The sequence below is a fragment of the Sinohyriopsis cumingii genome, chromosome 4 (assembly GCF_028554795.1).
Source record: "Sinohyriopsis cumingii isolate HCF-2022 chromosome 4, ASM2855479v2, whole genome shotgun sequence".
Taxonomy (NCBI): domain Eukaryota; kingdom Metazoa; phylum Mollusca; class Bivalvia; order Unionida; family Unionidae; genus Sinohyriopsis; species Sinohyriopsis cumingii.
In genome coordinates, this window is record NC_142964.1 from 139,789,180 (window position 1) to 139,804,750 (window position 15,571).

Here is a 15,571-nt window from a genome sequence, read left to right on the forward strand (position 1 = left end):
TATTTTGTATATCCTTGCTGCAGTCCATTAAAAGGGCAACTACCTTCAAATCACCACAGAGGTGCCAGCTGTACTTGTTATACTCAATGGAATTCAGTAGCTGCCTTAAGTTATCGTACGTCTCTTTCATGTGGACAGCATACGCTACTGGAATAGATGGAAGAATGTTTCCATTGTGCAAAAGCACAGCCTTGAGACTCAGTTTCGAAGAGTCCACAAATAGTCTCCATTCTTGTGGGTCATGAGTGATTTTTAAAGCATTCATGAGGCCCTCAATATCGGAACAGAATATCAGATTACTTTCCTTTCTGAAGAAAGGCTCCAATTGCTGGTGGCGCTTTCGATATGCAGTAATTGTGACATCTTCTTCTAGAAGATTCCATTGTTGGAGTCTTGATCCTAGCAATTCTGCCTTGTTCTTTGATAAGTCCAAATCACGAATCAGGTCATTTAGTTCTTCCTGTGTTATTCTGTGTGGGGTTGATGATGCACCACAGTGAAAATCTGGATCACTGCATGCTGATGGACCAGGAGAAGAACAGGTCGACTCACCTTTGTCTTCGTCAGATGAATCAAGAGAATATTCTGCTGGAGGTTCTGGAATAGGAAGTCCCTCACCATGTGGAACTGGTCTCAATGCAGACGGAATGTTTGGGTAGACTATTCTCGACTTCTTTCGCTTCGTTATTCCGCCGGAAAGAGGAGGAACCAAGCAGAAGTAACAGTCATTTAGGTGGTTGCTTGGCTCTCTCCACACCATTGGGACTGCAAACGGCATTGATGACCTTTTGCAATTCAACCACTGTGAAAGCTGTGTTGTACATGTAGCACAGCATATATGCGGAGCCCAAGGCTTGTCTTGGTCACCAACCTTGCATCCGAAGTAAAGATGATATGCCTTCTTCACTTGAGAATTGATACTTTTCTTCTGGTTGGCAAATGTCACTTCCCCACAAATATAGCAAAAATTGTCCGCGGTATTAACACACTTTCGAGGCATTACTGTTCTTTATTGTACGTAAATGGATAAAATAATAAGTTTTATGTAACAGTAGCTTGAACTGTCTCGCACAACGTCTAAAATATTTTAAATGCTGAACCTATCTGATTGGGCTTTATATAGTACACTGCTTACGTCAGCTTCAGCAGCCGCCTGGCATTAGTATAATAGGCCTACACATGTATAGTACACTGCTGACGTCAACTTACTTCAGCAGCCGCATGGCATTAGTATTGCATTGCATCAGAAAATGATGCAATCAACTGTGGGTGATGTGAGCATGATGGTATTATGCAATGTTACATCATTATTCCGGATGTTGCTGCAGTCCTACTGGAGAAATTTACACAGTGAAACATAGAAAATGAGGTATATGAATATCTTCAAAACGAGAGCCAATACAAATTTTTCACGGTTATATTCGTGTTCGGCACACCAAAATACTACAGATTAGGGCCTTTTCAAGTCAGTAATGATTTCACTGTTGACCAGTGTTATTAGATTATCTGTTTTCTTAACTCATCGGGCAAATATAATATTCAGAAAAAAGTCTTCTCTCGTTATTTTCGGTAAACATCCATCTCAGTCTCATACGACGACTTCCAAATCTCAATCCGGCACACATTAAACAAATAGGTAATTTCTGCTATTCGTATTAATCAATAAAGAGGTATTGATCACGGTGATCATCTTTTTACTACTTATTTTCTTTATTCTAATAAAAGACAATTACTCGCTTTCGAACAGAAAAAAATCCTGAGATTTCTTGTTTATTTTAGAGGACTATTAATGAGCCTATGGTCACATAGGTTCCTGTTTGTTAATTTGGATAAAAATTGGGTACTTATGAGTACCTATAAGAAAATGGAAAGCATCTGAAGTACCCGTTGTCTATGAGCGTTCAGTAAGATATAAAAGTGTTATTCCTAAGTCATATCGACAGGAACTGTATATAGCTTAAATATTCGTTCATAATAAGGTGATTCTGATTGGATAAACTTGTGACCACTCAGTAAACCATGTTTCCGATCTGATTTTAATCAAACGTGATATATCTGATTATATGATCAAAACTTCGCGATACTTCGAAATTGTTACCCCTTTAGAAACTGGCGTTGTGGTCCGTTTGTGATTAAACATGGTAATGAGGCTCAAATCATCACTATATTAGATATTATAAGCAAGACTTAAGAAACGTAATGCCATGATGTTGCATCTTGTGATTGTCAACTCAGAGAATCTATATCTGATCAGATTTCTATCACACTTAGCAAATCTGCTTAAATCATTCAGATATACAGCGAAAACGAATTAAATACAAGCATCAGAAAAAATGTTGCAATGATGGGTTTAAACTAATACACTTCAATATGTGTTTGGCATTTGTACCAGTAGAGTATCCATACAAGTCTAGTCTGCACCCCGTTGAATTTAAGAAGCCCCCATAAGATGAAAATGTAACCACACAAAATGGCCTAATATAGTATCTTCACTACGTAGGTATGTTTTAAGCAGAGCTATAAATCCGCACAATCCCTTAATATGGCCTTCCAGTGAGGACAATTGATTGAAGAAAATCTTTGAAACATTGTTCTGAGTGTATTTTTCAACTGCCTACTAAAATAAAGTTACATGGTCTTACAGCCAGATTGTATCTTTGCAAACCAGTTCGTAACATGAATCTGTTCTTGAATAGAATATCATTTCAATGTATTCATGGTCAGCTTATTGGGACCTTCAGAAGGGCAGTCAAATATCGAGTCTGTTTTGAACATTATAGTGACAATATTTTCGTACATGTTACTGAAAAGCTGTATGGTCGAATGGTTAGATTTTAGTTAAGAAAATTAAACAGGTGTAATAGGAACCTCTTCCAAAGACAACAGATACTCGCACGCATGCGTATCATCAATACGCAGTTATCCCATTTTACTCAAAATATCTGAAAAATGATTGTAACGTCGCCCTCTTAGTAAGTGGGGTGGTTAATTGGATTTGGTTGGCGTTATCTAGAGGATGACCTCTCTCGACGTTATAGCCCGGTGGGAGTGAAAAAAGAATAGAATTTCAACAGAGAAACGAGCAAGAATATTTGGAAGAAATAAAGCAATACCAGTCCTTTAGACTAAAAAAATAACAAATTTAATCAAAACAAATTAATAACGGCAATTCCAATTCAATGTAAATTATGTCAACATAATTTAATAGTGCCCAATTTGGATTTATTTCATCATAATAACGAGTGGTGAAAAAGGCGCAATGTCCACGACTGTGTGCATCACCTTCTTCCCTTGACCATGCATTAGCGTCTTCATATTTCATCGGCTTCCTCTTCTGTATTCTACGTCCCTTCATGGACTTCCTGGTCCTTCATTCTGACCTCGTCCTTCTTTTTTTCTCGGACTTCAGTATTTAGACTGTCCCGTCTCTCTCTCAGAAAGCTGTTTCTTAATGCTGTTCTCTTTCAGAACAGTATGCGTCCTAGCATTCAATTATGTCTTTTCACACAAGAGAGCCACCTGGTCCCTTTCTTGTTTAACGAGGACAGCACTATTCTCCTTAGGCGTCCTTGGAGTCAAAATTCTCCTCTCAGCAAGTTTCAGCCTAAAGAATTTCAACTAAGGTCTTCACTTTAAATTCAGATTGCTCCTACAGTGTACGCCTTAATTTATTCTGGCCAATAGTAAGCAGTGGTTTCTAAATTTTCCCAAGACAATCATGTTTTTCGTCAGATTTTCAGAATCTGTGAAGTACGGCATATCAATTTCCCTATCACGTGGTTATGGTTGGTAGCTCAGGATAACGTAGCAATGCCCCTGGACAATCTCACTCAATCATAAAATTTAGCCTTTCACGTTTAACACTGACACGGGGAAGAAAAGAAGAAAGGTCGAAGTTACCCTTCACACGGATTTTTTTGGTATAAATGCGATAAAATTTTAATAATCAATGCATTCAACTTAAAACTTCAAGACAATTCAAAATTCAACACTTCACAATGATGTTGTAACATTGAATCTTTTGATATTGAGGTTGTCTAATTTAGTTTCGTTTACTTTTGTTTTATTTGCTGTTGTTCTGTCACATTCCTACATTGCCAGTGGCGTAATCCGTGTCCCATTGAAGTACATCGTGACAAAAGAATTATTACACATGGAAAGAAATCAATCAGATGTTATTATTAATTGATAATTATTTCTTTTTTTAAGGGGCTTGGAAGAATTACCAAGACCATTACCTGGTAAACAGTTTGGTCGTGAAACGTTCTACACTATCTGTGATTTTGGGAAGACCTCCGTCACAACAGGGACAAATGCCCTTAGGTCTTTTATGAAATCAGGGATAGATAACCTCAGATCTTACATCAGATCAAGGACAGCTACTATTGGAACCAGATATGGGGCAAAAACATCCGGATCTTACATGGGTGGATAACTTTGATCACTGTCAAACGCTTTATTTTTCCATGATTCATTGCTCATTACTTTCCTATCAAGACTCATGACTGAAAACCAATTATGTTTTGCAGACGATTAATACTAGGCCGATAAATCAGTCCCTTACCCGTGATTACATCGATTGGCAGTTTAGGAGCTGATATCACTTATTCATTAAAACATGAAAACTTATGCAGTTAGTTTTGGCTGCACATATCGGTCTAAATTTTATACACTTACTGATATTTCTCGCGGCTGCGGAGCTACCGTCGACTGAATTTTTTTGTAGTGGTATATACATCTTATTTCCGGAGAAAATCTAACGTTTGGTGACTTTTGTAAACCTAGTTGGAATAGCACAAACCTCTCTCCTGTAGCCATGTCACGCTAGATATGGCTGTTACCAATTACTAGTATGTGTTTAAAGTGTACACAGGTTTGTTACAGAAAGATTTATATGAAGCAAAATTACACATTTTAATTAACCGGTGACATCAGATCCACATATCGTATATCAGTATCAACATATTTTGAGGGTTGACTTATCAGACTAGATTAATACTAGCATTAGATTTTATTCAAGTTTGAAACTTATCAAAAAACTTGCGATATATACCGGTGCATGACTCTAAAAATACCTTGAGATTTTTCAGATGGGGTGTTTTCTTTTTTCCATTTATATTTTCTTCCTGTAAATCGTACTTGGAACTCAGTGTACATTACTGTAAAGCTTGGTGGTAGAAATATACGAGTCTGCAATTACAGATGCACAGAAGTAGTGAATGGGGGCCACCCTTGCCTAAATGGGAATTATCATTACAGAGACCCCTGGGCCACTCTAGCCTCAATGGAAAATTAACATGGAGAAAAATCGTGGGCCACTCTAGCCTCAAGGGGAATTTAACATGGGAAATAGTCTTGGGCTACTCTAGCCTCAAGGGGAATTGAACATGGAGAAAAACCCTGGGCCACTCTAGCCTCAAGGGGAATTGAACATTGGGGAATAAAGTGTGGGTCTATCTAGGGACAAGGGGAATTGAACATATGGAAATTGAACATGGTGGGTCTGTATAGCGTCAAGGGGAATTGAACATGGTGGGATTGTCTAGGGACAATGATGGTAGAGGGTCAAACACAACAGAGACAGAGACATACATAACTAGTACAAGCGTGGGATTTATATATAAAGCATTAGCAAGACCTGAAATCTTGCTGGGGTGTTCAAAAATTTCCATAATTGTAATGATGCTATAAATAGCTATAATCAAGGAAATGCTCAACGACAAAATGGATGTGACTAAAAGTAACGTTAAAATGACGAAATTGTCCCAGAATTTAAAGGAAAAAAACATATCCCCGAAAATTAAGTTACAATGGTTTAGACTAAAATGGATAAAATTAGTAACTACTTACAATATCAACTTCTGTGACGATCGTGGATAAATACCTATGTATCTATAATCAGCTGAAATTCCTATGAAATCCCACTATCTATTTATAGCTCCAACTTGTGGGTTTTTCCTTTGGAAAATCCCACTATCTTTTTATAGCCTCAGCTTGAGTGACGTTCCTGTTTATGAATTCTAGTATATATGTATAGCTACAAAATGTGGAAATCCCCAAGTCCATATTTATAGTCTCAAAATTTCCAGCGTCAGTGACGTCACTGTACTGAACACTAGGGGATAAATGGCAACAGTGTTGCAAGTGGCTGACCTGAATACGCGCTACTGTAGGTAGGTAGGTAGAGTGTATCTGATAGGGATAAAGTGAGTTTTATAGGAACAAACAGAGACCAATACACACACACACACAAACACACACACAACATACGCGCGCAGACACACTCACACACACACACACACACACACACACACACACACACACACAGAGGGAAGAGGAAAAAACAAACCCCAAATCTACTATCCACACTCGGGAGGAAGAAAAAAAAACAACCAAATATACGATCTACACAACGTACGGGAACACACACACACACACACACACACACACACACACGCACACTATAAAATGGATAAAATTAGTAACTACTTACAATATCAACTTCTGTGACGATCGTGGATAAATACCTATGTATCTATAATCAGCTGAAATTCCTATGAAATTCCACTATCTATTTATAGCTCCAACTTGTGGGTTTTTCCTTTGGAAAATCCCACTATCTTTTTATAGCCTCAGCTTGAGTGACGTTCCTGTTTATGAATTCTAGTATATATGTATAGCTACAAAATGTGGAAATCCCCAAGTCCATATTTATAGTCTCAAAATTTCCAGCGTCAGTGACGTCACTGTACTGAACACTAGGGGATAAATGGCAACAGTGTTGCAAGTGGCTGACCTGAATACGCGCTACTGTAGGTAGGTAGGTAGAGTGTATCTGATAGGGATAAAGTGAGTTTTATAGGGACAAACAGAGACCAATACACACACACACACACACACACACAACATACGCTCGCAGACCCACTCACACACACACACACACACACACACACACACACACACACACAGAGGGAAGAGGAAAAAACAAACCCCAAATCTACTATCCACACTCGGGAGGAAGAAAAAAAACAACCAAATATACGATCTACACAACGTACGCTAACACACACACACACACGCGCGCGCGCGCGCACCACAGAGGGAAGAAGAATAAAACCATTATACACTATCCACACGGAGTGAAGAAATAACCCTTTACATATACTATCAACAGAGAGTGAAGAAAATAACCCATTATATTCCATCAACAAAGAGTGAAGAAGAAAAAGTTTTTTGAAAGCACCTAAGCCCTCACCTGCAATGACCAACTCTGCCAAACACCTACACCCCACCCCACCCCACCCCCACTCCCAACACTACAAAACCCATTTAACCCGTTATTTTATGGCATCAGTGTGTGCTTTAGGAAACATCACGACACAAAAATGATGGATGAATAGACTGACTATTGTTTACGGACTTGCATGCCTAAAGAGCGTGCGTGAAGGAAAACATCCTTCCATTTCAATTCTAACTAAAACATGATCCAGAGGGATAGAGAGAGGTGAAAGAGCACAATTTCATAAAGTGTGAGTAAAAACAAAACACGTCATCCTTATTATACAATGTCAAGACCAAGAGACACTTACGTTTTCTTTCTGGTCTATTCTCTTTTAGAAGGTAGTATGAAATTTCACATCAAGGCCAACGCATCGGCTCACATTGTCAATTTTTCCATTTCCATGTCTTTACTGGCACAAGTTCTTCATCATCTTCAATTTCTTCTTCTTCTTCTTCTGAATCCCTCTTCTCTGTTTCGTCTTGTGTTTTGTTTCTTCTCTTTTCTCGTAGGGCACTCTGAATTCCAGTGTCCTTTCCCCTGACAACGATATTAGGTATCTTGACTTTTGTCTCTCTTTCTTAGACGAAGCAGGTATTTTGGAGACAAATACCCATTTACCTTTGCAGATATAGCAAACTTCATTAGCACACACTTTCGTATGACTCTCATCAAATCAACGACCAAAAGAGTAAGTTTTGTTGCCACTTTCGCCTGTGAATTATGCTTTCGTATGACTTTTAGCAAATATTTGACCAGCAGGTCGATCTGTGCTGACTCTTCCATCTTCGTGATCGTTTGAGAGCGGAATGAATACTCTGGCGCTAAGACACTCTCCTTATATACAGGGACCTGCTGCGTATGAAACCTAGTCAAATGTAATTTTGCAATGAGATGAAACGATTTCATTGAGGAAGTAAAAGGCAATGATGTACCGTATCGCCTCACACAAAACCTGAAGTGTTAGCTCAGATCCGTGTCAGCAATTTCGAAGACGACATAACTGAGCTTTCATCAATGTTCTCCAATTATGCCACAAAACCACGAGTCCTGATTCACGCCAAAAGAAATTTCGTTCGGTCCATAAAAATTAGTATCACATCTGAGAAACGCAAAAACGAACTTCCAGAAAACTGAGAACGACGGCTTACACCTACAACGTAAATGTATGAGTTCAAGTAGTGCGTACAACTTAGTCAAATTAAATTTTTATAGTCAAGACGAAACGATCTCTTTTCGAACAAGAAAGCAGACACCAAGCGACAATGGCAATCCGTGTCACACAACACTTTTCAAAATGTATATGATCAGAGGTTTGTTCTAGCGATCTGCACGGTTAAATTAAATGTTGATGTATTTTGCAATAAGACGGACACAATTTCCATGGGATCGCCATTGGTACGATTGTTCGTGCATTAGTTTAATTTTTAAAAATATTTTTTATATAAATCGCCTATAGGATAGACCCAGTAAAGCATGGCCATTCTCGCCACTGTCTGAATAGCTACTCAAGTCAATTCGAAGTGAACGCGGTAAGAAAATAAGTATAGCCAATGAAATGGCTTACAACGGGTGATGCATTGTTTTGTTCTAGGACTGTGTGGCATAATAATCCCTATGTTCTTGCGTTGTTACCATTACAGTACAGACAGACTGAAATGTGAACTTACAAGCCCTCTTTGTCTGTGTTGTACCATTTCTTCTTACCACATCAAAATACTGAGCGTCACAGTATTGTTTCGCGTTTTCAAGCTGACCATTTTTTTTATATCTCACTTAAACATTTTGACATAAACACTCACACTCACATCGGTAGAGTCAGAACAGATGTGTTACAGTATTGAGGGGCATGTTATCTTTTTTTTCAAACTAATAAATTTGGGGTTTGTATGAAGTAAAGAACCGAAAGTACATTGAAACTCAAGGATGATGACCCAATCTGTCTGTCTATTGATGCGTGTATTTACTTAAGAAGAAATATGACCTCTAAAACACAAAGAGATACGGCAAGCATGATTAGAATGAACATAACGATGTTTTCCTTCCCGCCCGTGTAATTTAGAGCTTCAATCCTCTTTGAAGACAAACTTGGTCTCCTTTTGTAGGGCTTGAAATAATAAAAAACCTGAAAAAATCTTAAGCACTTTGCTATAGATAATTCCATCAACAGACTAAACAACATAAATACCGTTACAACACTAGAAAGCCTTAAATCTTCTATCAAAAAGAAATGCATCAAAAAATTAAACATTAACGATAACTAACCAGTGAAACCGAATTTAACAAAGGCAGTGACATGTGAAGAAATGGCTCTCACTTTGGAAAGGTAGGCGAATGTACTCTGTCATGCACCATCAACTTGAAAAAAATTATAAACAGAGAGAAACCTGAATTCAAAATTCAGTTGTTTTTTCTTATAAATTGTTTCGTTTCTTTTTTCTTTTTTGGAACAAATCTAAGCACTAATATAGAGTGGAAAAGGGAAAATGCACATGCAAGCTTTGATATTTCTGAAAAAATGAGGGGATATTCCTAACGTTCATAACCACCTATGGACTTGGACTTGTCTGTGATTTATCCACAAAACAAGATGTACATATTTCTGGTCAAGCTGCAAGTGTGTGCGTGTTTTTGAAAATGGTAAAAATTGGATATACAATTTTCTCGTGACACTTATAAAGTGAAGAGTCTGTGCAAGTGTCAAAAGCCAAAGTCATATAAATTTTGTATTTTGTACGGCTTGTAAAGATTTCCACTTTAGAAAATGTGAAGTATCACAAGTTATTATCACAAACAGAAGTGGAACATAGGGGCTTGCAAGAAAGAAAATAACCCATACAGTTGGTGTCATCAAGAGTGCTAGAGACGGTACCCGAACTTGCTTGCTTGCTTACTTGAATTAAAGTGATTTTCGCTCTAATGGAGCATATATCACTGGTTTAATAACGCACCGCGTGATTTTTAATTACTCCTGGGGAAGGAAAGAGAGCCTCATCCCCCATGCTTTTATGTACTCACAGACTACTTTTAAATTTAGCCACTCAGGTGTAGGACTAACTAATCCTTAACAACCTGACTGAAAGGCTTTAAACATGAGTGGGAATAGTCTCACCACACACTCATTTTTCTGTCCGAGCGTGGTAAAGGAGGGAAAAGGTGCTCAGCAAGACAGCCATGGGTGTTAAGTACTCAACAAAACGCTAGCCCGTACTTATTTCAAATCAAGTCCCGTTTTTGCTAATGGACAGTAAAAAGTACCAATAATGTGTTAACCACTTGTGCAATTAGTTCAAATCTAACGATTCTGTTAAATTTCCTACTTCCTAACATATCTATCTAATATTAGTACTTAGTGTACATAAAAATAGCCATACTGATCTTATTTAAATTATTATGTCTAAGCGACATATACCAGTTTGGTCACTGTTAGGTTTAAAAAGTTAAGTTTGTTGCGGTGTTCCAATGGGTCAAGTTTGTTTCGAGAATAGTTTAGTCAAGGAGGGATACCAAGCCAAATATGGTTCCCTAGTTAATAAAAAGCAATCTTTTGGAGCCCTAAAAAAGGCTGTTTTTTCTGTTAGAAGGTAACACGTCTCTCTTTTGCTTTCACGTTCTTTCCCGCACTCCTAGTCTCATGATTTTTGATATCAGGAAATGCGTAGCCATGATGGGCGGCAATGTAAGCAGCGGCTTCTACCAGTTGACTGAGGGGGTATCCAGTGTAGGTTTGTCTGTAGAATTGGGGAAGAACTCTGACCCTAATCCCCATTGAGAAGGTCTTGGTTTAAAGGTGTCTAGAGATTTGTAGGCAACGTATTGTATGGCTCTAATAAACTACCCTGCTTTGTTGACGTCATACAATGCTTGATCTAGTCCCATTTCGGTGTACTTCTCAACGAGTGTCAGCGTCCCCCTCCTCCTCCTCCTCAATCGCCTCAATTTCCTCTTCTGGTTCAGATACTAATTCTTTAGTTGAGGTAGATAGTTTCAAATCCGCTGTTATGATGTCTGTCGCTGTTATTGTTGTTGTGGTTGTTCTTTCAGCTGAGATTGCCTGTAGTATCGGAGTGAGAAAAGAACGTTGTTGTTGTTGTAGGGTTTAACGCCATTTTTCAGCACGCGATAGGCTATACATGGCGGCCAGTATTAATGGTGGAGGAAGAACCCGGGAAAAACCCGGAAAGAACCACCGACCCACGAGAAGCTACTGGCAAGCTTTCTCACATACCACATTAGCCGAATCCGAGACTCGAACCCACGCAGACAAAGGTGAGATGACAGTGATCCGTAACGGAGAGCGCTTTAGACCACTCGGCCACTCGGGGCCCCAGAAAAGAACGTAGTGCCTCCGATAATTACATCTGAGTTTGTCATACCGTTTGTCTAACATAATTGGCCCTTTGTTTAGTTCGGGTACAACGAAATTAAAAGAATTAGGCCCAGAACTCGGTGTGGAGGGAAGAAATATACGCAACAGTAGCGGGAGCAAGAAATGCAGACCTAACCAGTTATCACTCCACCCACCTCGAGAACACAAATAACATCTAGTCAACATCCGACTATACCTAACAAACAACCTGCCCCGGAAAGAGTGGTGGTAAAACAAAGGGCCAATTATGTTAGACAAACGGTATGACAAACTCAAATGTAATTATCGGAGGCACTACGTTCTTTTCTGGGGCCCCGAGTGGCCGAGTGGTCTAAAGCGCTCTCCGTTACGGATCACTGTCATCTCACCTTTGTCTGCGTGGGTTCGAGTCTCGGATTCGGCTAATGTGGTATGTGAGAAAGCTTGCCAGTAGCTTCTCGTGGGTCGGTGGTTCTTTCCGGGTTTTTCCCGGGTTCTTCCTCCACCATTAATACTGGCCGCCATGTATAGCCTATCGCGTGCTGAAAAATGGCGTTAAACCCTACAACAACAACAACGTTCTTTTCTCACTCCGATACTACAGGCAATCTCAGCTGAAAGAACAACCACAACAACAATAACAGCGACAGACATCATAACAGCGGATTTGAAACTATCTACCTCAACTAAAGAATTAGTATCTGAACCAGAAGAGGAAATTGAGGCGATTGAGGAGGAGGAGGAGGGGGACGCTGACACTCGTTGAGAAGTACACCGAAATGGGACTAGATCAAGCATTGTATGACGTCAACAAAGCAGGGTAGTTTATTAGAGCCATACAATACGTTGCCTACAAATCTCTAGACACCTTTAAACCAAGACCTTCTCAATGGGGATTAGGGTCAGAGTTCTTCCCCAATTCTACAGACAAACCTACACTGGATACCCCCTCAGTCAACTGGTAGAAGCCGCTGCTTACATTGCCGCCCATCATGGCTACGCATTTCCTGATATCAAAAATCATGAGACTAGGAGTGCGGGAAAGAACGTGAAAGCAAAAGAGAGACGTGTTACCTTCTAACAGAAAAAACAGCCTTTTTTAGGGCTCCAAAAGATTGCTTTTTATTAACTAGGGAACCATATTTGGCTTGGTATCCCTCCTTGACTAAACTATTCTCGAAACAAACTTGACCCATTGGAACACCGCAACAAACTTAACTTTTTAAACCTAACAGTGACCAAACTGGTATATGTCGCTTAGACATAATAATTTAAATAAGATCAGTATGGCTATTTTTATGTACACTAAGTACTAATATTAGATAGATATGTTAGGAAGTAGGAAATTTAACAGAATCGTTAGATTTGAACTAATTGCACAAGTGGTTAACACATTATTGGTACTTTTTACTGTCCATTAGCAAAAACGGGACTTGATTTGAAATAAGTACGGGCTAGCGTTTTGTTGAGTACTTAACACCCATGGCTGTCTTGCTGAGCACCTTTTCCCTCCTTTACCACGCTCGGACAGAAAAATGAGTGTGTGGTGAGACTATTCCCACTCATGTTTAAAGCCTTTCAGTCAGGTTGTTAAGGATTAGTTAGTCCTACACCTGAGTGGCTAAATTTAAAAGTAGTCTGTGAGTACATAAAAGCATGGGGGATGAGGCTCTCTTTCCTTCCCCAGGAGTAATTAAAAATCACGCGGTGCGTTATTAAACCAGTGATATATGCTCCATTAGAGCGAAAATCACTTTAATTCAAGTAAGCAAGCAAGCAAGTTCGGGTACCGTCTCTAGCACTCTTGATGACACCAACTGTATGGGTTATTTTCTTTCTTGCAAGCCCCTATGTTCCACTTCTGTTTGTGATAATAACTTGTGATACTTCACATTTTCTAAAGTGGAAATCTTTACAAGCCGTACAAAATACAAAATTTATATGACTTTGGCTTTTGACACTTGCACAGACTCTTCACTTTATAAGTGTCACGAGAAAATTGTATATCCAATTTTTACCATTTTCAAAAACACGCACACACTTGCAGCTTGACCAGAAATATGTACATCTTGTTTTGTGGATAAATCACAGACAAGTCCAAGTCCATAGGTGGTTATGAACGTTAGGAATATCCCCTCATTTTTTCAGAAATATCAAAGCTTGCATGTGCATTTTCCCTTTTCCACTCTATATTAGTGCTTAGATTTGTTCCAAAAAAGAAAAAAGAAACGAAACAATTTATAAGAAAAAACAACTGAATTTTGAATTCAGGTTTCTCTCTGTTTATAATTTTTTTCAAGTTGATGGTGCATGACAGAGTACATTCGCCTACCTTTCCAAAGTGAGAGCCATTTCTTCACATGTCACTGCCTTTGTTAAATTCGGTTTCACTGGTTAGTTATCGTTAATGTTTAATTTTTTGATGCATTTCTTTTTGATAGAAGATTTAAGGCTTTCTAGTGTTGTAACGGTATTTATGTTGTTTAGTCTGTTGATGGAATTATCTATAGCAAAGTGCTTAAGATTTTTTCAGGTTTTTTATTATTTCAAGCCCTACAAAAGGAGACCAAGTTTGTCTTCAAAGAGGATTGAAGCTCTAAATTACACGGGCGGGAAGGAAAACATCGTTATGTTCATTCTAATCATGCTTGCCGTATCTCTTTGTGTTTTAGAGGTCATATTTCTTCTTAAGTAAATACACGCATCAATAGACAGACAGATTGGGTCATCATCCTTGAGTTTCAATGTACTTTCGGTTCTTTACTTCATACAAACCCCAAATTTATTAGTTTGAAAAAAAAGATAACATGCCCCTCAATACTGTAACACATCTGTTCTGACTCTACCGATGTGAGTGTGAGTGTTTATGTCAAAATGTTTAAGTGAGATATAAAAAAAATGGTCAGCTTGAAAACGCGAAACAATACTGTGACGCTCAGTATTTTGATGTGGTAAGAAGAAATGGTACAACACAGACAAAGAGGGCTTGTAAGTTCACATTTCAGTCTGTCTGTACTGTAATGGTAACAACGCAAGAACATAGGGATTATTATGCCACACAGTCCTAGAACAAAACAATGCATCACCCGTTGTAAGCCATTTCATTGGCTATACTTATTTTCTTACCGCGTTCACTTCGAATTGACTTGAGTAGCTATTCAGACAGTGACGAGAATGGCCATGCTTTACTGGGTCTATCCTATAGGCGATTTATATAAAAAATATTTTTAAAAATTAAACTAATGCACGAACAATCGTACCAATGGCGATCCCATGGAAATTGTGTCCGTCTTATTGCAAAATACATCAACATTTAATTTAACCGTGCAGATCGCTAGAACAAACCTCTGATCATATACATTTTGAAAAGTGTTGTGTGACACGGATTGCCATTGTCGCTTGGTGTCTGCTTTCTTGTTCGAAAAGAGATCGTTTCGTCTTGACTATAAAAATTTAATTTGACTAAGTTGTACGCACTACTTGAACTCATACATTTACGTTGTAGGTGTAAGCCGTCGTTCTCAGTTTTCTGGAAGTTCGTTTTTGCGTTTCTCAGATGTGATACTAATTTTTATGGACCGAACGAAATTTCTTTTGGCGTGAATCAGGACTCGTGGTTTTGTGGCATAATTGGAGAACATTGATGAAAGCTCAGTTATGTCGTCTTCGAAATTGCTGACACGGATCTGAGCTAACACTTCAGGTTTTGTGTGAGGCGATACGGTACATCATTGCCTTTTACTTCCTCAATGAAATCGTTTCATCTCATTGCAAAATTACATTTGACTAGGTTTCATACGCAGCAGGTCCCTGTATATAAGGAGAGTGTCTTAGCGCCAGAGTATTCATTCCGCTCTCAAACGATCACGAAGATGGAAGAGTCAGCACAGATCGACCTGCTGGTCAAATATTTGCTAAAAGTCATACGAAAGCATAATTCACAG

General features: G+C 38.7%; 2 protein-coding genes across 2 annotated transcripts in view; both read left to right on the forward strand.

The window, feature by feature from the left end:
- The window catches only part of LOC149802200 (GTPase IMAP family member 7-like), a 76,041-nt gene that overhangs the window by 32,393 nt on the left and 28,077 nt on the right, over positions 1-15,571 (forward strand). The gene's annotated exons all lie outside the window — the stretch shown is intronic.
- Positions 1-15,571, forward strand: part of LOC149802201 (GTPase IMAP family member 7-like) — a 29,382-nt gene that overhangs the window by 7,976 nt on the left and 5,835 nt on the right. Inside the window, exon 2 of the mRNA XM_089956612.1 lies at positions 4,210-4,427. Coding sequence (XP_089812738.1) covers positions 4,210-4,427 — 218 coding nt within the window. The remainder of the gene's footprint in view (positions 1-4,209; positions 4,428-15,571) is intronic.